The following is a 22642-nucleotide window of genomic DNA, read 5'->3' on the forward strand; positions in this document are numbered from 1 at the left end:
GAGGGGTGGGGGATGCGGGCGCGGGGGTGCGAGGGGTGCGGGCGGGGGGTGCAGGGGGGGTACAGGCGGGGGTGCACCTTTCATTCACTCAGTTCTGAATTTATTCTACCAGTGTCTTCCACCTGCCACATAGGCCCATCTCTTGCTGATGCCAAGAGCTTGGCGGTAGCCAGCGCAAGTTGGGTGGGACTGGGCATCCCTGGCCTCCGGGCGGTCAGGGGTTAAGGCCAGCAGCTCCCACGTGAGCACACCTTGCGACAGAACCACACACCCAACCAGGTCTCTCTCTCTTGCCAGTCGGCTTGTGGTTGTCGCCCTGCTGGTTCCACCTGGCACGGGACCGGCCAGTGTGTGGCCACCACAGAGAGGAGAAGTTGGGCAAACAAGTGGGCAAGCCAGAGCCCAAGCCTCGCGTCCCCTCCCTGCACCCGATGCCAGGCGGACATCCAGGCCCTGACTGCTGCTGCCTGCCCAGAGGCCACCCAGCCTCCTAGACAGGTGAGTCCCCCAGCCCGATCGGCCTACCACCCCAAAGGTACTGTCCAGATGGGGCTCCCCCCCACAAGGTCCCGGGCCCCCTGCCACCTCCCCCCACCACCAGGCTCCCGGGAAGGCAGGAAACCGACACTCCTGTGTGGGCATTTGACATAGTTTCTAAGGGATTATCTGGCCGGCAGTTACTGCCCCTGGCAGCCTGCCCAGGACGCCACAGCCACAGACTTCAGAGGGTCATTGTGGGCCCAGGCTCTTTCAGGGAGGCTGAGGGGGTACCAGTTGGCCGCTGACCCCCCAAACTAAGGAGGGGAGGCTAGCAGGGAAGTGGCAGGTGAGACAAACTGGCACCTGGTTGGTATCTGGACCTCCTGGAACTTCTTAAGAAGCCCCCAAGTTTTCAGACAGTTGCATCTCGTCTCCCCCCACCCCTGCTGCTGGAGCCGGGGGTGACAAGGGTCCTGGGGGAGGAGGGCTTATCTCCTTATCTAGATTTCTTCTCTGGCTGAAATCTTCCTACGGAGAAATGAAGCAATGAGTGGGTGGATGATGGCCACAAGAGTCTGCAGAGCGGACTGTGGGCAAGAAGCCAGGATGGTTTCCAGGCAAAGGAAGATTAGACCCCCGAGAAGACAGAAGTCCCGTGGCAGGAGCTTTTCTGGGTCATTTTCTCCCAAAAAGTGCAGGACAAAGAGTGCGTCCTAGCCAGCCAAGTGTCTGATTGCACCTCAAAGCTCTTTGTCCGAGATGAAGAGGGCCCTCTGGGGCTCAGAATGCATGAGCGTCCTAGTTGCAGGGTACGGGGTGGGGGTGGCTGGCATTTGGAGTCACTCCTGGGAAACAGAGATGCTAAGATTCAGGGTCTGAGGGGTTAGGAGGGAATATACCTCTGCTGGGGTTTGGAGAGAGAAAACCCCATGGCGTCAGAGAGCTCTGACTTCAGTTTTCCACTCTGTGAAATGGGTATAGAGACACCATGTCACAGGGCTGCTGAGAATAGCATATGCTAGAGCATGTAATAAATTCCCAATCACGCAAGGGGCAGGGTAAACTGCCCCCCCAAAATCAGAATGCCAGACCAGTGGCAGCATCTCATTGCCTTCCTGTTTTGCAGAGGTCAAATCCAGGCTCAGAGAGGGGCAGCCACCTGCCCTGGGCTGCACAGGAAAGTATGGGGTCGTCAGCCTGATAGGAGTGAAAATGCGGAGAGCGGGGGAGGGGTGGGGGCTGCCTAAGCCCCGCTACCAGCCAACACCCCAATTTCAGCATCTTGTTAGAGTCCTCCCTCCCTGGCTCAGGGCTTCCTTGTGGCCCCGGTTCTGAGGAAAGTCCACTGCGGGAGTCTGGGTTCCTGTTCTTCCTCCTCAGGTCTGGCCTGGTGCCAGGGAAGCTGTGTTTGCTCAAGGCGGAGCCTGACACCCTTTGGAATGGGCTGAGGTTAGCCGGGATCAGGACTGGGAGGAGGGGCTGCCCAGGGAATGAACCTGCATTTAAGGAGCACCCACTACTGTATGCCGAGTGCTGTCCCCAGCCTTGGGGATTCAGGGGGCTATCAAGAGAAACAAAGAGCCCTGCTCTTGTGGGGCTTGTGTTTCGGTGGAGGAAGACAGACAAGAAACAAGAGACAATAAGGAAGTAAACTATATCCCGGTTAGAAGAGGGTCAGTCTTACAGGAAAAAAAAAAAATGAAAGAGGTACAGCTGCTGCTGCTGCTGCTAAGTCACTTCAGTCGTGTCTGACTCTGTGCGACCCCATAGACGGCAGCCCACCAGGCTCCTCTATCCCTGGGATTCTCCAGGCAAGAACACTGGAGTGGGTTGCCATTTCCTTCTCCAAAGCACTTCAGTCGTGTCCTACTCTGTGCAACCCCATGGACAGCAGCCCACCAGGTTCCTCTGTCCACAGAATTCTCTAGGTACCCACTCTAGTACTGGAGTGGGTTGCAGGGATAGGACTAAAACAGGCAGGGAGGTATTTCACAATCTTAAGTAGAAAGATTAGGGGAGAACTTGTTGCTTTTCAGTTGCTCCATTATGTCCGACTCTTTGTGACCCCATGGACCCCTGGCAAGATGCCAGGCTTCCTTGTCCTTCACTATCTCCTGGAGCTTGCTCAAACTTATGTCCATTGAGTCAGTGATGCCATCCAACCATCTTGTCTTCTGTTGCCCCATTCTCCTCCTGCCTTCAATCTTTCCCAGCATCAAGGTCTTTTCCAATGAGTCAGTTCCTCGCATCAGGTGGCCAGAGTATTGGAAGTTCAGCTTCAGCATCAGTCCTTCCAATGAATATTCAGGGTTGATTTCCTTTAGGATTGACTGGTTGGATCTCTTTGCAGTCCAAGGGACTCAAAAGTCGTCTCCATCACAATTTGAAAGCATCAATTCTTCAGTGCTCAGCCTTCTTTATGGTTCAACTCTCACATCCATACATGACTATTGGAAAAACCATAGCTTTTTTGGCTCAGGGCGACAAAGTAATATCTCTGCTTTTTAATACATTGTCTAGGTTTGTCATAGCTTTTCTTCCAAGGAACAGACGTCTTGTAATTTTGTGAACTCATCGAGAAGGGAACATTTGAGCAGAGACTTGAATGGAGTAGTTGGGGGAGGGGCATTCCAAGCGCAAAACACAGCCTGTGCAAAGGCCCTGGGGCAGGATTGTGCCTGGTAAAACAGCTGGGAGGCCTCTGTGGATGGACAGAGGGGAGAGAAAGAGACACGGGGGAAGGCCTGGAGGGGACGGGGCAGGTCCTGCAGGACATTGTGAGCCTCCGGAAGGACTTTGGCTTTTATGCTTTGAGAGGTGGGAGACCTGGAGAGCTGTGAGCAGAGGAGGGGTGGGGCCTGACTCTGGCGCTCATGGTTGCCATCTGGTGGCTGCTGCAGGGAGGACAGACTGTGGAGGGTGAGGGTGGAACCAGGGACCTGGAGGAGTGGACTCTGCTGGTCCAGGTGGGCGAGGATGGGGTGAACCAGGTGGAGGCTCAGAAGGAGAAAGAAGTGGGAGGATTCTGGGCACATTTTAGGGAGAACTAAGAGCATTTGCTGACATATGAAAGACAGGGTTCAGGGTGATTAGGAAGAAAAGTGGGAAGAATGTTCTGGGACTTGAAGATGTTAACAGGTAAGAGGGAGTAGGTGGAAATTTCTTGAGGGAGGAGCCTTGGATGCTAGAGTGAAGGCTTTCAGTGTAATGGAGTAAGGGATTTTTTTTTTTTTTTCAAAAAAATATAAAAGTATGACTATACTCTAATATAAAACAAGCAAGGCCTTCCCTGGTGGTCCAGTGGCTAAGACTCCATGCTCCTGACGCGGAGGGCCTGGGTTCGATCCCTGGTCAATAAACTAGATCCCACATGCTGCAACTAAGACCTGGTGCAGCCAAATAAACAAAAATTTATATTTAAAAATAAACAGTGCTTTATGAGTTTACTGAACTCATTAATTAATATGTGAACTAATAAGATCTTACAGCTTGTTTAAAGGAGAGACTATTAAGAAAGAACACACACAGGCAATCAAGGCTGAAATGAAATAACAAATAGTTATAAAACTGGTCAATAACCACAGGACAATAATCAACAATCTCACAGGACAAAATTCATTTATATGTCTATGGACAAGAATCATTTGCAATGTTACCAGTTTCCTGTAACTTTGCTGTTGTGAAGTCCTTAAGTTGTGTTTGATGCTTTTGCAACTCCATGGACTGTAGCCCGCCAGGCTCCGCTGTCCATGGGATTCCCAGGGGAGAATACTGGAGGGGGTTGTCATTTCCTCTTCCAGGGGATCTTCCCAACCCAGGGATTGAATCCAAGTCTCCTGCATTGTCAGGTGGGCTCTTTACCATTGAGCCTCCAGGGAAGCCATTCCTGTAATTTACAGGGATGTAAAATAATTTGAAGACCATAAGAAGCACAGATAACTAAGAAGAGTGCCCAGAGCCTGGCATTGATCAGATGCTCAATAAATACCCTTGACCAAAGGCTAGGGAACTGTGGAATGTTCTTGAGCTAAAGCCACAGCTTTTTAGCCACACACTAATTGCTGACACTGTTCTGTTTATTTATTTCTTTTGGTCGAGACACACAACATGTGGGATATTTGTTCCCTGACCAGGGCTCAAACCCACATCCCCTACAGTGGAAGTTCAGAGCCTTAACCACTGGGCAGCCAGGGAAGTCCCTCAGGCAATTATTGCATATCTGCTCTGAAAGTCTGTGAGCTCTACCTCTGCAGTGTCCTGAGTTCCTAGTATAGGGCCTGGTGTGTGGTAGGTGCTCCATAAAGGAATGAATAACTCATGGGGAACCACCTAAGATTCTGAGCAGAGTAGAAAGACCAGTACTGTGCACTTTAGAAGGACGGATTCCATCTGTGGCTGGCTCAGTCACAAAGCAGATAAGACCCCTAGCGAACTGGGGGTCACGAGGGACCTTTCATGGGACGTGGTGGGGGCAGCTGGCGGGGGCACAGGTGCAAAAGCCAGGAGACAGGGATGCAGGTATCAGGGGTGTGGGTGCTTCCCTCAGCCATTGCACCAAAGGATGAAACCTCAAAGTTGACATTTCTATGGGTGGTCCCTGTCCAGCCCTGGGGGACAGCATAATTCACTTAATTTTTTCCTACTAGGAGCTTATTTCCCTCCTCCTGACCCAAGTTGGCGAACCTTTCTATGCACCTGCTGTGTGCCAGCTGCTTTAATTTGGGAACCTTCCCAATCACAGCGCTCACAGGCAGAAGCAGGTCCCACTATACAGATGAGAAAACTGAGGCTGGAGGCAGAGAGGCTGGGATTCGCAACAGGCACTGCTCTGCCCCCTGCGGTGGGCCTCCTCGCACCCAGGAGGCAGGCGATCGGGGAACACACTCTGTGAGCCCCCCTGCAGCTGCCCCCAGAAGGGTCTTCACCCCCCTCCTTCCGACATCAAAGTGCTCTCCCCAAGGTGCTCCAGCGCCCTCACGGTGCCAGCTGCTGGGACATACCTCAGTGCTGTGAGCATCCACAAGCCGGCCGCACCCCAGAATCTGCCCTTCCTCCCATGCCCTCTGCCTGAACCCATAACCCCAGTCCAGGCACGAGGAAAGCACTGGACAAACCCCAAATGAGGAGTAGTGTGCAAAGCCCCTGCCTGGTCTCCTCCAGACTGGAAAGGCCCATGGAGCAAGGGGCAGTGGAGCCCGAGGAGATGTGTGGACCGGACAAGCTGCGCGATGCTAAACGGGGTCCTGGGGCAGTAAAAGCTGAACGCAGCCTGGAGTGTAGTTAGCGGTGATGAGACTGTGGTTTCTTAGTTTTGGCAGGTACATCGTGGTCATGTAAAATGATGTTGGGAGAAACTGGGTGAGAAGCATAGGGGGACTCTCTGAATTACATCAGCTTTTCTGTCAATTTAAAAATGGTCCAGGAAGTTCCCTGTTGGTCCAGTGGTTAGGCCTCCCCTCTTTCATTGTCCGAGGACCTGGGTTCAATCCCTGGTCGGGGAACTAAGATCCCACTAGAGGCACGGCCAAAATTAAATAAATAAAATAAAATAAATTAAAAGGTCCAAAATAAAATGTCTTGGTTTTTTTGGCATCGCAGCTTGTGGAATCTTATTTCCCTGACCAGGGATTGAACCTGGGCCCTTGGGCAGTGAAAGCGCAGAGTCCTAGTCACTTGACCACCAGGGAATTCTCCCAAAATAAAACTTGATTTAAAACTTTTTTTTTTTTGCAGGGCCTCTGGGTTTGGGCTCGCAGCTCCCCTAGGTTCGGCCCCGCCACTCAGTCTGTCGGCCTAGCAGTGGGCCACCAGAGGGCGCCAGTGGGCCCCTGACTCAGGCCCTGGCCCCTTCCTCTGCCCGTAGCCCTCCTCGGTCCCAACTTCCCTGGGGCCAGAAGCCCCTGTCTCCTCCCTGCCCTCCCCTCCTCCTTCTCTCTCCCTCGCTCACTCTGTTCCAGCCACAAAGTCTTCCTCACTGTTCCTCCAACACTCTAGGCCCAGTCATGCCCCAGAGCCTTTGCACTGGCTGTCCACCCAGCTCTCCCATGGTGCCTCCCTTACCTCCTTCAGGTCTAGCTGTTACCTCCTCCCAGATCCCTCTCACTTAGGTCACTCCTATTAATTTCAGTAACACCTCCTCAGAGAAGCCCTCCAGGAGTCTGGGGACTCTCCAGGTGTCCCCAGACCAGCTGTGTCTCTGTGCAGGTGCTCTCAGAAATCTAGATTGGACACTTTATTTCTGCTACCTGAAGATTAGACCATCGTCTATCTTCCCTGAGGGCCCTGGGCTTCCTTTTGTTGTCATTCAGTGATTGGTCATATCCGACTCTTTACAACCCCCTAGACTGCAGCACGCCAGGCTTCCCTGTCCTTTACTATCTCCTAGAATTTGCTCAAACTCATGTCCACTGAGTCGATGATGCCATCCAACTGTCTCATACTCTCCTCCTCCTGCCCTCAATCTTTCCCAGCACCAGAGTCTTTTCCAATGAGTCGGCTCTTTGCATCAGATGGCCAAAGTATTGGAGCTTCAACATTAGTCCTCCCAATGAATATTCAGGGTTGATTTCCTTTAGGATTGATTGGTTTGATTGCCATGCTGTCCAAGGGACTCCCAAGAGTCTTTTCCAACACCACAGTTCGAAAGCATCAATTCTTCAGTGCTCAGCCTTCTTTAGGGCAGGGCCTGCGTAGGAGCTGGGTGTACACAGTGGGTGCTCAGTAATTGAATGAGCCAGTGCCCAGCCAGGTGGCTGAGCAGCTTCATTCTTGGGTTCTGGTCAGACCTGTTTGGCCACAAATAAGACCTCCGCCTCCTGCAGCCCATCAAAGCAGCCTCCACCCAGGAGGCTTTAAGCCTCAGGCGTGAATGACCACCACTCCCTCCCTGCAGCTTCCCACCCTTCCTGGTGGCCACCACTCAGGGAGACTTCAACCCTGTCCCCACCCTTTTTGAGCCTCAGTTTCCCCCTCGGGGGCTCAGAAGGGGCAGAGAAGGGTCATCCCCCAGGTTCCTAGTATCCTCCCTTCCCATATCACTTCAGGCCATGTGCACACTGCCTCCTCCTGGTGGTAATCAGCACTGCAACTTCAGGCGGGAATTCCTTACCCCCTCACTTCCTCCTTCACCTGGTGCTTAGCAAGGGCTTGAAATATTTTTTTGCATGAACGACTGAATAGGTGAGAACATGAATGCATGAATGACCCTCCCTCTGTGAGGCAGCACTGGATGCACCTTTCTCCAAAGCCCCGAATTTGAGTACAGGTTATCTCATGGATACTGGGGAGCCGCTGAGTGTTCTTGAACAGGGAATGAAGTATGTGAGGTGGCTGAAGGAAGACCATGTATCTTGGGGTGGTTATCCCCCTTCTTAGAGGGCTTTAAAGTGGGGTTTCTGTACCTCAGCACTATTGACTTTTGGGACTGGATGGTTCTCTGGGGTGGGGCTGTCCTGGGCACTTGGCGGTGGTGAACAGCATCCCCGGCTCTGTCCACTCTGTGCCAATAGGAGTGTGTGCATGCTCAGTTGTGTCCAACTCTTTGCAACCCCTCTGTCCATGGGATTCTACAGGCAAGAATACTGGAGTGGGTTGCCATTTCCCCCTCCAAGGGATCTTCCCGACCCAGGGATGGAACCCACATCTCCTGCATTGCCAGGTGGATTTTTTTACCACTAAATCACCTGGGAAGCCCACTCAATGCCAACAGTGTCTACTAAACATGTCTTCAGATATTAAAGTGGGGTTTCGAGGGGGAGTGAGGGGTAAATCACCCTACATATAGAGTGAGGGGTGTGGCATCAAACAGAGCCAAATCCAGCTCTTCTAGTTGGGCCCACCACTTGACACGTTTGGTCTCAGTTTTCTCAGCTGCAAATGGGCACGTGGATACCTGTATAACAGTGGTTGCAGCAAAGCTAACACTCCTTAAGCAGCCCGCTTGTCTGATTTTGCCAGACCTACATCCTAATCAGTAACTCCTCCCCAGTCATCGCAGCCATGAATTCCTTATACATGTGGGAGTAGAGAATTTATTTATATTTTTTCCTGTAACTCATTAAAGCAAATATACATCTATTTTTTTAAAAAATTTGACCTTCTTTTACCTAAAATAATTTCGTGTTTGGCCCAAGGTCACCCGCTGGTGGCCCAAGGTCACATCGGAAAAGGCTGAGGTTGGCTGAGATGGTAAAGAATCTGCCTGCAATTCAGGACACCTGGATTTGATCCCTGGGTTGAGATCTCCTGGAGAAGGGAATGGCTACCCACTCCATTGTTGCCTGGAGAATTCCATGGACAGAGTAGCCTGGCGGGCTACAGTCCATGCGGTCGCAAACAGTCGGACACGACTGAGCAACTAACACTGATTTACTTATGAGGGTCCAAATACGTCCTTAGAAGGGGGCTCTTGCAAAGGGTTATTGCCTTGGAAGACTTTGGGCACCCTTGAGGGGTAAATTTTGGATAACTGGGATCTTTAGTGTTTTGGGGAGAGGTGAGACGTCAACCTTGGGGGCCTCAAAGGATTTGATTGTATTCTTACACATTTGGCAAATTCTTATCCAACCTTCTTGCTGGGCTGGATGAATCACAAGCTGAAACTGAGATTGCCAAGAGAAATAGCAACAAACTCTGATAGGCAGATGACTCCACCCTTATGGCAGAAGGTGAAGAGGAACTAAAGAGCCTCTTGATGAAAGTGAAAAAGAAGAATGAAAAAGGTGGCTTAAAACTCAACATTCAAAAAACTAAGATGATGGCATCTGGTCCCATCACTTCATGACAAATAGATGGGGAAACAATGGAAACAGTGATAGACTTTATTTTCTTGGATTCCAAAATTACTGCAGACAGTAACTTCAGCCATGAAATTAAAAGACACTTGCTCCTTGGAAGAAGAGCTGTGATAAGCCTAGGCAGTGTATCAAAAAGCAGAGATATCACTTTGCCAACAAAGGTCTGTATAGTCAAAGCTGATTTTTCCAGTAGACACGTATGGAGGTGAGAGTTGGACCATAAGGAAAGCTGATCACAAATTGATGCTCTCAAACTGTGGTGCCAGAGAAGACTCTGGGGAGTCCCTTGGATTGCAAGGAGATCAAAACCTGTCAGTGCTGAAGGAAATCAACCCTGAATATTCAATGAAAGGACTGTTGCTGAAGCTGAAGCTCCAATACATTGGCCACGTAATGAGAAGAGCTGACTGATTGGAAAAGGTGCTGGGAAAGACTGAGGGCAAGAGAAGAGGATGACAGAGGAAGAGATGGATGGACAGCATCATCGACTCAATGGACATGAGTTTGAGCAAACTCAGGGAGATGGTGAAGGACAGGGAAGTCTGGCATGCTGCACTCCATGGGGTGCCAAAGAGTCGGACACAACTTAGTGACTGACCAACAACAGCAATATTCAACCTTCTAAACCCCAGTGGCAATGCCCCCTCCTCCAGGAAGACTTCCCTGATCCCTAATTTTCCCCTCTGCCTCCCCTCTTCCCACAATCTGGAGCTTCTTTCTGCCCAGTCTTGACTGGGTGAGGCTGGGAAGGGGTGTCTATGCCCAGATTTGCCCCTTCAACCTTGACCTGGGTGGGACAAGGAAACAGTTGGGCCTCAGGCTCTATTTTTTTTAAGCAAGAAGGAATGTGAGGGTAGAGCCAATGGTGGCTCCACCCACCCAGGTGACTTTCTCCCATCCACACCCCCAGGGAGAGGGTTTCCGGCTCTGGTCCAATTATTCCTAGACAGGTCCTGTGAGGGTGAGTCAAGGGGTGGAGAAAGAAGCACGACCTTTACTCCAAGAATCTTAAAGAATTTCCTTGTCCCTGCTGAGTGCCCTTCCAAGCTGGGAACCCAACCCAGGGCTAGGTGTGAAGACAGGCTGAAAACACTGGATTCTGGCCAGGCCCAGAGGTGACCGCTGTGCACCTTCTGGATCCTCCACTGTAGGGAACATCAAAAGGGAAGTCTCATATCAGCCTACACCTTCAGAAAGTCCATACCCCTCACCCCACCCCAGGTTTCTCTGGGCCTCAGTTTCCTCTCTAAAATAAACTCCCAAAAATGAAAAAAATCAAATAAAATCGTGTGAACTTGCTGAAGATGAGGTGACCGAGAAAGATCAGCCCTACTCTTGGGAGGTCTCTGACCCTTGGCTAGCTCCTAATCATAACACGTCTCTGTACAGAACCTCAACACGCATAGGTTTTCCTGGATGGAAAACCTTCCAAAGCGCAGGCTCCGTTCCACACGCGGCTTTAATCCCTGCCTGGTCTTCCTTGCAGCCTCTCCTGGCGAGTCTCCAACCCGGCCGCCGGCTAGTGCGCAGCTGGGCGGAAAACGCGGCCTGGAATTCCCACCCCAGGGCCTGGATCCTGTGTTGGGAGGGGTGGCAGGGTGGGAGCGAAGGCGGCCTCGGCGGCGTCCCGGAGGCGTGTCGGGACAGAGGCGGGGCTGGGAGGGGACTCAGAGGAGGAAGAGGTGCAGGTGCAGCCCTGGCGGCGGAGCGGGCGGGAGGAGGACAAGTGCTGGACACCTGCTTCGCCGCGACCCTCCCCAGCCGCCAGGGTGGGGTCCAGTTTTGACTGTTTCTAGGCCCCCCGCCCTGGGCCAGAGGCGCTGGACAGCCCCCAGGGTGGACTATGGCGGTGAGATTCCAGGCGAGTAGCCCGCGGAGGGCTGGAGGGGGAAGGGGACCGAGGTGGGGTCGGGGCTGGGACCGGGACCCGGGACCCCAGTTCACCCCCTTCCTAGGTAACAGATGGGGAAATTGAGGCCCAGGAGAATGTGGAGGCTAGCACGGGGAGAGTGTCTACGCCCACTGGCCTCCAGCGCTGCCTCCGGGGGCTCCCTCTGCCCCGGGTCTGCTTCCCTTAACAGATAGCGTTCGTGTGTGTACCAAGTCACTTCAGTCATGTATGACTGTTTGCAACCCAGTGGACGGTAGCCCGCCAGGCTCCTCTGTCCCATGCTCTTCTCCAGGGGATCTTTCCGACCCAGGGATGGAACCCGCGTCTCTTCTGTCTCTTGTATAGGCAGTCGGGATGTTTACCACCAGTGCCACCTGGGAAGTCCCTTAGCAGGCCGACCGGTGTTCAAATTCCGATTTTTCTGTGTAACTTTGAACCAGCCAGTGAGTCCACGCCTTTGAGAACCTCGTCTATAAAGTGGGTGATGGTCACTTTACAGAAGGGCGTGGGGAGGATCCTAGGAGGGGGAAAAAAATGCTCCTGGTACATAGTAGGTGTGCAGTTTCCCAGGGGGATGGGCCGAGTTGAGCTTGAGCACTAAGGGTGGGACGTAGGCAGGGACTATGTGGGCTGGAACGGCTTTGGCGAAGGCAGTGAGGCTGTGGAAGAGGGGATCACCATTTATTGAGTGTCTACTGTATACAGAGTCGTTAACTTGGGGGATCTGGCTTGAGAGTCCAGTTTTGCTGCATCGGGCAGGCCGATCGGGGCTGGGGCAGGGAATCCCCGTGGCCCTGTGGCGAGTGGGGTGTGCTTCGTTCTCCAGTGTTGGAGCTTGAACCGACTTTGTCACACCCACCCTTCTGCGTCTCAGGTCGGGCCCCAGAGGGGTAAACAGGTGAACAGGCTCGGGAGATCTGTGGCTGGCCCCAGGCCAGACCACCCGAGGCTCTAGGGCCGGGAAGTTCTTTCTCCTTCCAGGCAGCAAGAAGCAGCTCCCAGAATCCCGTCCTCAACTCGAGTATTTGTGGTCCCCTCCCCTCCCCCACTCCGACCCCCGCTGTGGTTCCCAGAGGTGGGGGCGGGGAGGGGGAGAGTGATCAGCAGCTTGGCAACCACGTGCCTGGGCCGCTGTGACTCGGTAAGCCCAGTCCCCTCTGGAGGCCTCTAGTCTCCGGTGTTTCTGTCCCGCGCGTGGCAAGGGGCGGGGATGTAGGCGCGGGCCCCGCCCCCTCGGAGCTCACCTGGAGGGGGGCGGGGCTGAGGAGGCTAGGAACTCTGGACGTACCTGCAGGTGGTGGTGGTTGTTCCGGCGCTAAGTCGTGTCTTACTCTTTGCGACCCTGTGGACTGCAGCACATCAGGCTCCTCTGTCCTCCACTATCTCCCAGAGAACCTGGTGGAGTTCCTGGGAAAAATCAGCCTTTTATTCTACCATTAGTGCATTCCGCAAACTCCCCACACACGCTGTCCTGTGGGGACAATGATGGGGTCCCAGGGCCCCCAGCCCTGCCTACCAGGAATCCCCAGACTCAGGGGTGTAAGGGAGACAAGTGGACTGGGACCTCCCAGGCCTCAATAATCAGAGGCAAGAAATGTATGTGTCTTGCGGGGGTGTTGAGGACTTATTTCCTGAAGGAAGAGACACTGCCCCTGGGGCTGTGAAGGATGAATAGGAGTTTGCCAGGGAGTACAGCATGTGTAAAAGCCTGGAAGGGAGGCTGATTGGAGGACCAATCAGCAAAGTACCCAGAGAGACAGCCCCGCCTAGCCTTCACACTCAAGAGGAAAGATCAGAAAATCACAAATTGATGATTAAACAGGGTAATTGAAGATGGTTTTGGAAGCCATGAGTAAAACCTAATCAGTAGAGCAGAGGAGTGGTAGCATGCCAGCCAGAGAAGGTTGGCTAGTTTGGGAGGTCTTCCTGGGGAGGTGGCATTTGAACTGAGACCCAGGTGTCAGGGGACAGCTGTATGCATGTTGGGAGGGTGTCCAGGCACAGCGGTCAGCCACGGAAAGGTTGGTGGTGAACTAAGCTGAGGTGGGCTGCGGGGTTCGGTGTGACCCTATGGGTGTCAGAGAGCCTGCCAGTATCCATGGAACCTGCATGAGCCAGAACAAGCCGTGGCCACCTGCGCCTGCCCCCTCAGGGCTGTGATTCCCTGGGGGCTGATTCTTAAAATAGAGCCAGGAACTCAAAACGCAAGGGGATCATTTAATGACACCAAATATAAAATCAGAGCAAGTGAAAAGATTTCGTTCCGAAAAATAAGTTTAGAAGGAAAAAAAAAAACAAAAAACAGAAGGGTGCTGGGACCAGGTGGTTGAGAGCAAAGGCGTGGGACAGACTGCCAGGGTTCACGTAGTGCTGTGTGACCTCTAGTACATTACTGAACCTCTCTGGGCCTCCTTTTCCTCCCCTGTGAAGCAGGAAGGCAGGAATAGAAGCAGTGCTGCTTCCTGAGGTCACTCAGGAGTAAAGGAATGGGTACTGCGTAGTGCTCGCTGGCAGCTCATGAAATGGTGTTGCTTATTAATGTTACACAGAGGAGAAAGGTCATTATTATTACTTCTCACTACAACTACTGCCGTTCCTCCAGAGGCTCCTACCGCTATTTGTGGGAGACTCCAGGCCCTCTTCTCACACCTCAGCGCTGAAAGATGGGGCAGCGGGCGTGAGGGAGGTACCCATTGTACAGATGGGGAAGATGAGGCTGGAGAAGTACCACCACAGCCAGTCAAGAGCACACTGAAGGATTTGAATCTTGGTGGTGCAAGGCAGACCCGGCTCCCAGGAGGGCTCATGAGGCCCCGCCCTTGGCTTTGTTTCCCTCTTCTCCTCCGGCTTCCTACCTCCCTGGAGCCTGGAATGCTGCTCTCCCAGGAACCTCTAAGAAAAAGCAGGGAAACACCACACACTGCACAGGGAATCCCCCCACACCTGCTATGCTGTGTGGGGAGGGGGCATCCTTTCTACAAGGCCCCCCAGGGGCAGCAGCACATCCAGGTAGAAGTAAGGGATAGGTGGGGGCCACATACCCCCTTCTGTTGGCTGCGTGACTTCTATTCCCAAAGCCTCTGATCTCCTCTGTACCCTGGACTTGAAAATAACAGAAGCCACGCCTCCCCACCCCTACGCTCCAATTGCTCTGTTGTCTTGGCAAGTGACTTTCCCTTTCTGGACCCAGCTTTCCTCATCTGTGATTGTTGTTCAGTCACTCAGTCGTGTCTGATTCTTTGCAACCCCAGGGACTGCAAGCATGCCAGGCTTCCCTGTCCTTCACCATCTCCCAGAACTTGCTCAAACTCATGTCCATTGAATTGGTGGTGTCATCCCACCATCTCATCCTGTGTTGTCCCCTTCTCCTGCCTTCAATCTTCCCCAGCACCAGGGTCTTTTCCAATGAGTCAGCTCTTCACATTAAATGGCCAAAGTATTGGAGCTTCAGCTTCAGCCTCAGCCCTTCCAGTGAATATTCAGGGTTGATTTCCTTTAGGATGGACTGGTTGGATCTCCTTGCAGTCCAAGGGATTCTCAAGAGTCTTCTCCAAATAGTTCAAAAGCATCAATTCTTCCGCATTCAGCCTTCTTTATGATCCAACTCTCACATCCATACACAACTACTGGAAAAAAATCATGTAACAGATGAATAATAAAATATCTGTTAACAGAACACCTGTTAGTGAGCAGATTAAATAAGATCTTACTGCAAAGAGCCTGGCGCAAAGGAAGCACTTCATTTAATCATTCCATAGATAGAATCCGAGGCAGATAAAAATCTCTGCCCTCCGAAGCAGACATTCTAGAGGGAGAAGTACAGTGACCAGATTTTTAAAATTCAGAGAATGTCAAGGGATCACAGGTTCTGTGAACTGGGAATCAGGACAAGGCGGATAAACTGGTCTGTTATGGGCTGGGGAGGGGCCAGTTGCAGACCTGGTGGCTGGGAGAAGGAAGTGAGGGAGGAAGCCAGGTAGAGATCTGGTGGACGAGAGTTTCAGGCAGAGGAGAAAGTGTATGCAAAGGTCCTGGGGCAGGACTGGGCCTGGCGTGTTGGAGGAATGGCGAGGAGGCCTGCGGGTCTGGAGCAGAGTAAGTCCCTTGTGCCTGTGGGCTTTGCTCGATGCCCACTAGGCACTGAGTCAGATCTCCCAGAGGGAAAGCAACAAGGACTTGCCCCTTGTCTATGTCCATTACAGTTCAGGACCATTAACATCTGGGAAAGGATCATTTTTCTTTGTTTTTTTTTGTTTTTTTTTTTCCCTGTATTTCTTGTTGCTCTGGGTCTTTGTTGCTATGCGTGGGTTTTCTCTAGTTGCGGCAATCAGGGGCTGTTCATTGTGCTGCACGGGCTTCCCATTAAGGTGTCTTCTCTCGTTGCAGAGCACAGGCTCTAGATGCGGGGGCTCAGTAGTTGTAGTGCACGAGCTTAGCTGCTCCCCATGGCATATGGAATCTTCCCGGACCAGGGATCAAACCCAGGTCCCCTGCATTGGCAGGCGAATTCTTATCCACTGTACCACCAGGGAAGCCCATGGATGATTCTTTATGGTGGGGTCTGTCCTGTGCACTGAAGGAATTTGAGAAGCATCCCTAGCCCCCACCCACTCGATGCCAGGAGCACACCTAGTTGTGACAACCACAGATGATCCCAGATACCACACAGTGTCCCCTGGAGGAGGCAGAACAGTTCTGGGTTGAGAACCACTGACTGAAGTCCACTTTGCAGATGAAAAAACTGAGATCTCAGGAGAGATTGCAACTAGCCCACAGGCTTGGGCCAGGAGAGTGTCAGAGCCAGGCTCCCCACCCAGGTATGGAGACCCCTGAATCCTCACAGCCACCTTCCCTGCCACCCCCCTCCAGGTGCTGGACATGGAGGAGCTGACCATCTGGGAACAGTACACTGCCACGATCAGCAAGGTGGGGCCTCCCTCTCCCTGCAAGGGCGCCAACAAAAACAGTGGGCCGGTCCCCATAAGACGGCCTTTGTCCCAGTGAAAAGCAGAATCGCGTTCTGTTTCTCATCCCCCCTCAGGACCCCCGCCGAGGCTTTGGCATCGCAATCTCTGGTGGCCGAGACCGGTCCGGTGGATCTGTGGTTGTGTCCGATGTGGTGCCTGGAGGGCCGGCTGAGGGCTGGCTACAGTGAGTGTCAAGGCAGCTGGGTTACAAGGGACAGGCGTGTCAAGAAGAGGGACCTATATGGACCAGAGTCTGGAGGCTAAAATGTGCCTGGCACCTTCCAGCTCTGACAACACAGGACTGGAAGCTGGCAGTATGACTGACTGTGTTCTCGGGGTCATGGTGGCCCTGGAACGCTCCTGGAATAAATATCCTGGAAACCTCTTTTTGGCTGGAGGGAGAGTGACCCAGTATCCTGAGGTCTTGGGGGCAGGAGGCTCCTGGGAGTTATTTTGGGAAAAATGGTTCTTGGGCCCGAGTGGTTGACAGGTGATGTGATACTCAGAATCGGGGGCCAGCTTCAGAGAGAAATAGAGTGTGAAACAGAGAGAGAAGGGAAGAAAAGCATGAAGAGGGGGGCCTAGAGAAAAAAGTAAGGGGGTGTGGAGATGCCGGTTGCAATTGCCGTTTCTGTTCTACAATTGCATTTCATTATTATGTGGGTTCTTTGATCAGCCCCACTTTACAGATGAGGAAACTGAGGCCCAGAAGGATGTCTTTGTGAGCCTGGGGACACTGATGCTTTGGAACCAGGCCTTGTAGAGCTGGGGGTACCTGCCAGGGGCCCTCAGAGAAGGCCTGGGGAGAGGGGCTCCCAGCAAGGCCTCCTCCCTGAGACCTGGCCTTCTCCCTCAGGACAGGGGACCACATTGTCATGGTGAACGGGGTCTCCATGGAGAGTGTCACCTCCACCTTCGCCATTCATATACTCAAGACCTGCACAAAGATGGCCAACATTGTGAGTGGGAGGGGCAGCTCCTGCCAGCAGTACCTCAGTCCTGGCTGAGTCTCCCACCCCACCCCCAATCCCCGATCCTGCTGCCCATGGGCAGATGAATATAAGCTTCCCCCTAGCCAATGAAATTGTGTCCCCATTTCACAGCTTGGATGTTCAGGCTCAGAGGGACCAGAGTCCCCCAGGGCTGCCCAGGGGATGGGCCAGAGACTTGAACTGGCCCCCCACCCATCTCTGCCTCCCTTAACAGACAGTGAAGCGTCCCCGGAAAGTCCAGGTGCCTGCCACCAAGGTCACTTCTGCCCCGGGACACCAGGACTCAGATGAGGAAGACAGGCTGCGGTGTTTGGAGGAGGCTGACCACGGCCGGGGCTACGAGGGGGACACGTCTAGCGGCTCTGGCTGCTCCTGGGGCGAGCGCTCCCGACGGCCAAGGGCAGGTCGCCGGAGCCGGGCCAGCAGCCACGGGCGCAGGAGCCCAGGTGGTGGCTCCGAGGCCAACGGGCTGGCCCTGGTATCCGGCTTCAAGCGGCTGCCGCGGCAGGACGTGCAAATGCGGCCCGTGAAGTCTGTGCTGGTGCGGAAGAGAGAGAGTGATGGTGAGCTTTAGGGCTACGTTGTTGGCAGGGGTCTTAGAGTCCCTGGGAAAGGGCCACATTGCTGCCCTGACATTTGGTCCCGCGTGGTGTGTGCTCAGCAGAATAACAGCCCCCAAAGATGTCCACGCCCTATCCCAGGACCTGTGGACGTGTCATCTCACAGGGCAGAGAGGACTCTGCAGGTGCAATTAAGCTAGGCCCCTGAGATGGGGACGACCCTACATTCCCTGGGGCCCCAGTGTCTTCACAGCGTCCTTATAAGAGGGAGGGGGAGAATCAGAGGCAGAGAGAGACAGGAGATGCTGAGCTGCTGGCTGTGAGGGTGGAGGGAGGGGCCGCAAGCCAGGTGGTGCCTTGAAGCTGGGAAAGGCAGGAGCCGGTGCTCCCTGGGAGCCTCTGGAGGGATCAGCCCTGCCCACACCTGGATTAAGTCCCATGAGGCCCATTTCAAACGGTGAGATAAATCTGTGTTGTATTATATGCACTAAATTTGTGGCATGTTCTTAGAGAAACAGGAAGCTCACACATCATGACATCAGTAGATTGTCAAAGTGTTCATAGGTAGAGAACAGTAGACCTTTACCTCTACAGAGGTAGAGAGACATGACCTCTCCCCCCCTCTTGATTCAAGGACAGAATCATGATCTTGGAATTATGGTTACGATGTGACAAATGGCACTGGGACCTCTACCCCACATCGTAATTTTAATACTCCTGAAAATGTTCATTGTGATCTCATTGAATATTGGGGGTTGTGACCCCGAAGCCCTTTTGGTGTTGTCATCAGGGTGTCTGGAAGGGACAGCCCGGGCTCTGCCCCTTCTCAGGTGCCTACTGCCGACCACCATGCAATGACATCAGAATCCCTGCCGCAGGGCATTTGCACAGACCATTTCCCACCTGAAACAACCTTCCCAAGACCCTTGCAGGGTTTGCTCCCTTGCTTCATCTGAGACCTGGCTCAGACATCACCTCCATAGAGAGGCCGTCCCCCGACCACCTCGTCCCAAATGGCTTCCCCCCTTCCCACCAAGGCCACTTCCCCACCTTCCCGCTTTCTCCATCTTCCCAGCTCTTGGCACCACCTGGTGCTCGTGTGTTGCATCTCCAGCTACGGGGCACCAGGTCTGCTGTCACCTGCTGACAGGTACCTGAGGTGGAGAATGCCCGCTGGAAATGCTGAAGCTTGCCCCGTCCCCTCAGGACAGCAGCCGGGAAGGCAGGGTGGTAGAGAGCAGGTGAAAAGGCTGGGATCTGAGAGGCCCTGGCAGCCTAGACCCCAGGCCCTGCCTCAGTTTTCCGCCTCCTCCCACAGATTTTGGGGTCAAACTGGGCAGTCAGATCTTCATCAAGCACATCACAGATTCGGGCCTGGCTGCCCAGAACAGTGGGCTTCAGGAAGGAGACCTCATCCTCCAGGTAAGCCCGGGCTTCCCAATAGAGGCAGGGAGACCTGGGCTAGAGAGTAACAGTGCTACCAAGACACCCAGTAAGGTCAGCAGAGCTGAACCACTTGCCGGCTGCATTGTTACCTATTTTCCAAAGGTTGGAGATGGCTATGCAGGATTTTCCGCCCTTCCCCCTATCTGCTGCTAATCCATTGCCAAATGTTGGTTTCTAGTACTCCCTTTGGGTTGTCTGTTTCTAGTATTCTCAGAGTCACATGGCCAGCTGGCTACAGCACTGATTCATGGACCTGCCTTAGGTGCCTGGATACTAGTGATCCAGAAACCAGGCTGCAAGGGGCAGCTCTGCCTTAAGAGTTCATTTCCTTCTAGACTCCTCCCCTGAAAATCTGTTTCTAGTGATTCCTGATGTTTGATTTCCAAATCATTTCTGGTTGATTGTTTCTAAACTCTTCTCAGAGTTGTCTGTTTCTAGTGACCCTGAGTGTCTGTTTCTAGTGGCTTAGGGCTGACACTTAGAGCTTAGAGGTAGGGGGTGGCTAGAAACTCACAATCGCAAGGGTTACTGAAAACGGACATTCCCAAGAGAAAATGTTAGAAATGGATTCCTGGTGAGTTGAGATGACATTAAACCCTTCCTAGGAATTGTGCGTTTCCAGTCTACTTCCGGATGTCTGTGTCCAGCACCTCCTAGAGATCATCTCTTTCTAGTATTTAAGTATTTACTCCCTCACCCCCAATTAGGGTTGTCTCTATTATTACCCCTGAGTTGTTTCTAATATCTGCTCCCCGTGTCACCTGAGAAATTTCCCTCTCTGGGGAGATGAGAGAGTCAGTCCATTTTTAATTTTTTCATAGCATCCCCCACCCCTCTTAGAAAACTGTTTCTAGAATTCTTCCGGAGGTCAGTTCTCGGCATAGTATCCTCTCACAGAAGGAATGCAATTCTATCATTTTCTCTTGAGAATGTCTGTTTTTAGTAACCCCTAGAGTTGTGTGTTTGTAGTCCCCCCACCAAAATATCTGTTTCTAGTGTCCCCTATCTCTCGTGAACTTGCTTCTTCTCTCCTCTCCTGATTCCTTTTAGATCAACGGAGTGTCCAGTGAGAATCTGTCGCTGAGTGACACACGCCAACTGATTGAGAAATCGGAAGGGAAACTGACCCTGCTGGTGCTCAGGGACCGAGGCCAGTTCCTGGTGAATATCCCTCCGGCCGTCAGTGACAGCGACAGCTCTCCCCTGGAGGGTGAGGGGCCCTGGGCAGGGAGGTTCGAACTGAGGGCCAGGGAAGCAGGCTGTGTCTGGCAGAGCCAAGCAGGGGTTGGCAAGCCTGGCTCTGAGAGGCTCAGAGAGGGACAGAAACTTGCCCAAGGCCACACAGCAAATCAGAGCTGGAGGTTCCCAGCTGAGCCTGACTCTGGTCTGGGCCCCTTTGCTTAGAGGGGCCTGATGTGCCCCTCCGTGAAATGGGTCCAGCCTGTAAGGCCATGCCCATGGCTGAGACGTGTTTTCCCCCACAGACATCTCGGACCTCGGCTCAGAACTGTCCCAGGCACCACCATCTCACATCCCACCGCCACCCCAGCATGGGCAGCAGAGTCCAGACACCAGCCGAACCAACTCCCCCGTGTATGTCACCCCACTGGCTAGAATAGCCAAATGAGAGGGGAACACGGGCATGTCTTTTCCCACTTTGGGTAACCTTGAGGGTGCAGCCATGGTGGCCTGCCTGGAAGAGGTCTCTCCTGTCCATAGGAGGTTCCAAGACGTGGTCTAGGGCTATGGGCTTTTGGGGGTGGATAATCCCCTTCTAAGCTCCCTCCTATGGCTCTTGGTGGGAGGACTCAGACCCTCAGCAGGGCGGTCTGTCTAGAGGAGGGGACCACACAGGAGTAACAACCAGGGGTAGAGGTCACCTCAGTTCATCTTAGAGGCCAGAGGACAGCCCATGCCAAGGTTCCAACTCTTACTTCGTTATTGGCTCTTTAGGTCATTGACTAGTCATGTCATAAGGAGCAGAGGGCCTGAGATCACACAGCTGCAGAGGGGCAGGACTAGAATTAAAACCCAAGTGCTGATAAATTAAAATTCTTCTAAAATTTGCTGCTCAACATCCCCGCCCCCCCCCGCCCCCGAACCTCACCCCAAATCTGTTCCCCACCAGGGAGAGCCACCGGCTTCGGCGGGAAAGTTCAGTGGATTCTAGGACAGTGTCAGATCCAGGTGAGCAGGGACTTCCTTGGTGGTCCAGTGGTTGAGACTCTGTGCTTCCAATGCAGGGGACTTGGGTTCAATCCCTGGTTGGGGAACCAAGATCCCACATGGCACAGCAGAAAAAAGAAAAAAAAAAAGACATTTCAACAATGCTGACTTCTCATTTGGCATCAACAAATATATATTTTTTTAAACCAAACAGGTGAGCGCCTCTGTGGTCATTCTGAGCACCCCCCTCTGGTTTTTCTGATATCAGCCAATGAGGCTGTGCCATGCAGAATGTGGAAGGCTGGCATGGGCCTCAGAGGTCAGGGACAATTCCCCCCCGGAAGGAGCGGGGGTTGGGCAGCCACATTCCAAGGGGCAGGGATGCCCTACAGCAAAAGTTTGGCGGCTGGACCGGTCAGTGCACTTGGGGAAAACTGGCTGTTCCCTTTCAGACTCCCCGAGGCCAAGAAACTATGACATATACAGGGTGCCCAGCGGTCAGAGTGTGGAGGACCACGGGTATGTGCCCCAAAAGAAAACTGAGGACCTGCACACGCCGGGGTGCCTCCCCGGTCCCCACCACCTGCCTTCCCGGGACACCCAGGTTTGGGAGGTTCGGCTACGAAGCCGGGAAGCTCACCGTCCACCTGACTCCGCCTCCCGCATGACTCCGCCTCTGCCTGCCCTGACTCCGCCTCCCACCTGACTCCGCCTCCGCCTCTCTGCGCAGGTACAGCCCAGACTCGCGGGTGGTCCGCTTCTTCAAGGGCACGAACATTGGGCTGCGGCTGGCCGGAGGCAATGACGTGGGCATCTTTGTATCCGGGGTTCAGGCGGGCAGCCCAGCTGACGGCCAGGGCATCCTGGAGGGAGATGAGATTCTGCAGGTGAGCGGGAGTTTTAGCTGGGGTGGCTGGCGGTGGGCGTTCTGGGTGGTCCCCGAGTCTGTTGCTGCCTGTGAGCCCTCCTCTTGGGCCTCCTTGGGGACTGGCAAGACCCTCAGAGACATTCAAATTTATATATATATAAAATTTATTTTTGGCTGCTCTGCGTCTTCCTTTTTCTTGGGGATAGTTTTGGTCACCACCTCCTATACAGTGTTACAAACCTCTGTCCATAGTGCTTCAGTCACTGCGTCTGTCATATCTAATTCCGTGAATCTATTCGTCGCTTCCACTGAATAATCATAAAGGATTTGATTTAGGTATTTGGTCATTCAGGTATTTGGTCATACCTGAATGGCTTAGTGATTTTCTCTACTTTCTTCAACTAAGGTCTGAACTTTGCAGTAAGGAGCTCATGATCTGAGCCACAGTCAGCTCCTGGTCTTGTTTTTGCTGACTGT

The 22642-nt window shown here is 53.2% G+C and overlaps 1 protein-coding gene across 5 annotated transcripts in view; it reads left to right on the forward strand.

Annotated features, from left to right (window-relative positions):
- Nucleotides 1-287: 287 nt before the first annotated feature.
- TJP3 (tight junction protein 3) overlaps nucleotides 288-22642 on the forward strand; it is a 30545-nt gene continuing 8190 nt past the window's right edge. The window contains exons 1-12 of one of the 5 annotated variants that reach the window (XM_025293193.3): nucleotides 10950-11136; nucleotides 11512-11609; nucleotides 16036-16092; nucleotides 16208-16317; nucleotides 16990-17092; nucleotides 17340-17688; nucleotides 19004-19107; nucleotides 20182-20341; nucleotides 20616-20724; nucleotides 21260-21318; nucleotides 21750-21816; nucleotides 22028-22184. In XM_025293193.3, the coding sequence (XP_025148978.3) occupies nucleotides 16045-16092; nucleotides 16208-16317; nucleotides 16990-17092; nucleotides 17340-17688; nucleotides 19004-19107; nucleotides 20182-20341; nucleotides 20616-20724; nucleotides 21260-21318; nucleotides 21750-21816; nucleotides 22028-22184 (1266 nt within the window). In that variant the 5' untranslated portion in view covers nucleotides 10950-11136; nucleotides 11512-11609; nucleotides 16036-16044. Of the gene's footprint in view, nucleotides 499-1860; nucleotides 1930-10949; nucleotides 11137-11509; nucleotides 11644-16035; nucleotides 16093-16207; nucleotides 16318-16989; nucleotides 17093-17339; nucleotides 17689-19003; nucleotides 19108-20181; nucleotides 20342-20615; nucleotides 20725-21259; nucleotides 21319-21749; nucleotides 21817-22027; nucleotides 22185-22642 lie in introns of those variants that run through there. The other 4 variants (XM_044947931.2, XM_044947934.2, XM_044947930.2 and 1 more) reach the window with 4 other exon arrangements.

Source organism: Bubalus bubalis, chromosome 9 (genome assembly GCF_019923935.1).
Source record: "Bubalus bubalis isolate 160015118507 breed Murrah chromosome 9, NDDB_SH_1, whole genome shotgun sequence".
Lineage (NCBI taxonomy): Eukaryota > Metazoa > Chordata > Mammalia > Artiodactyla > Bovidae > Bubalus > Bubalus bubalis.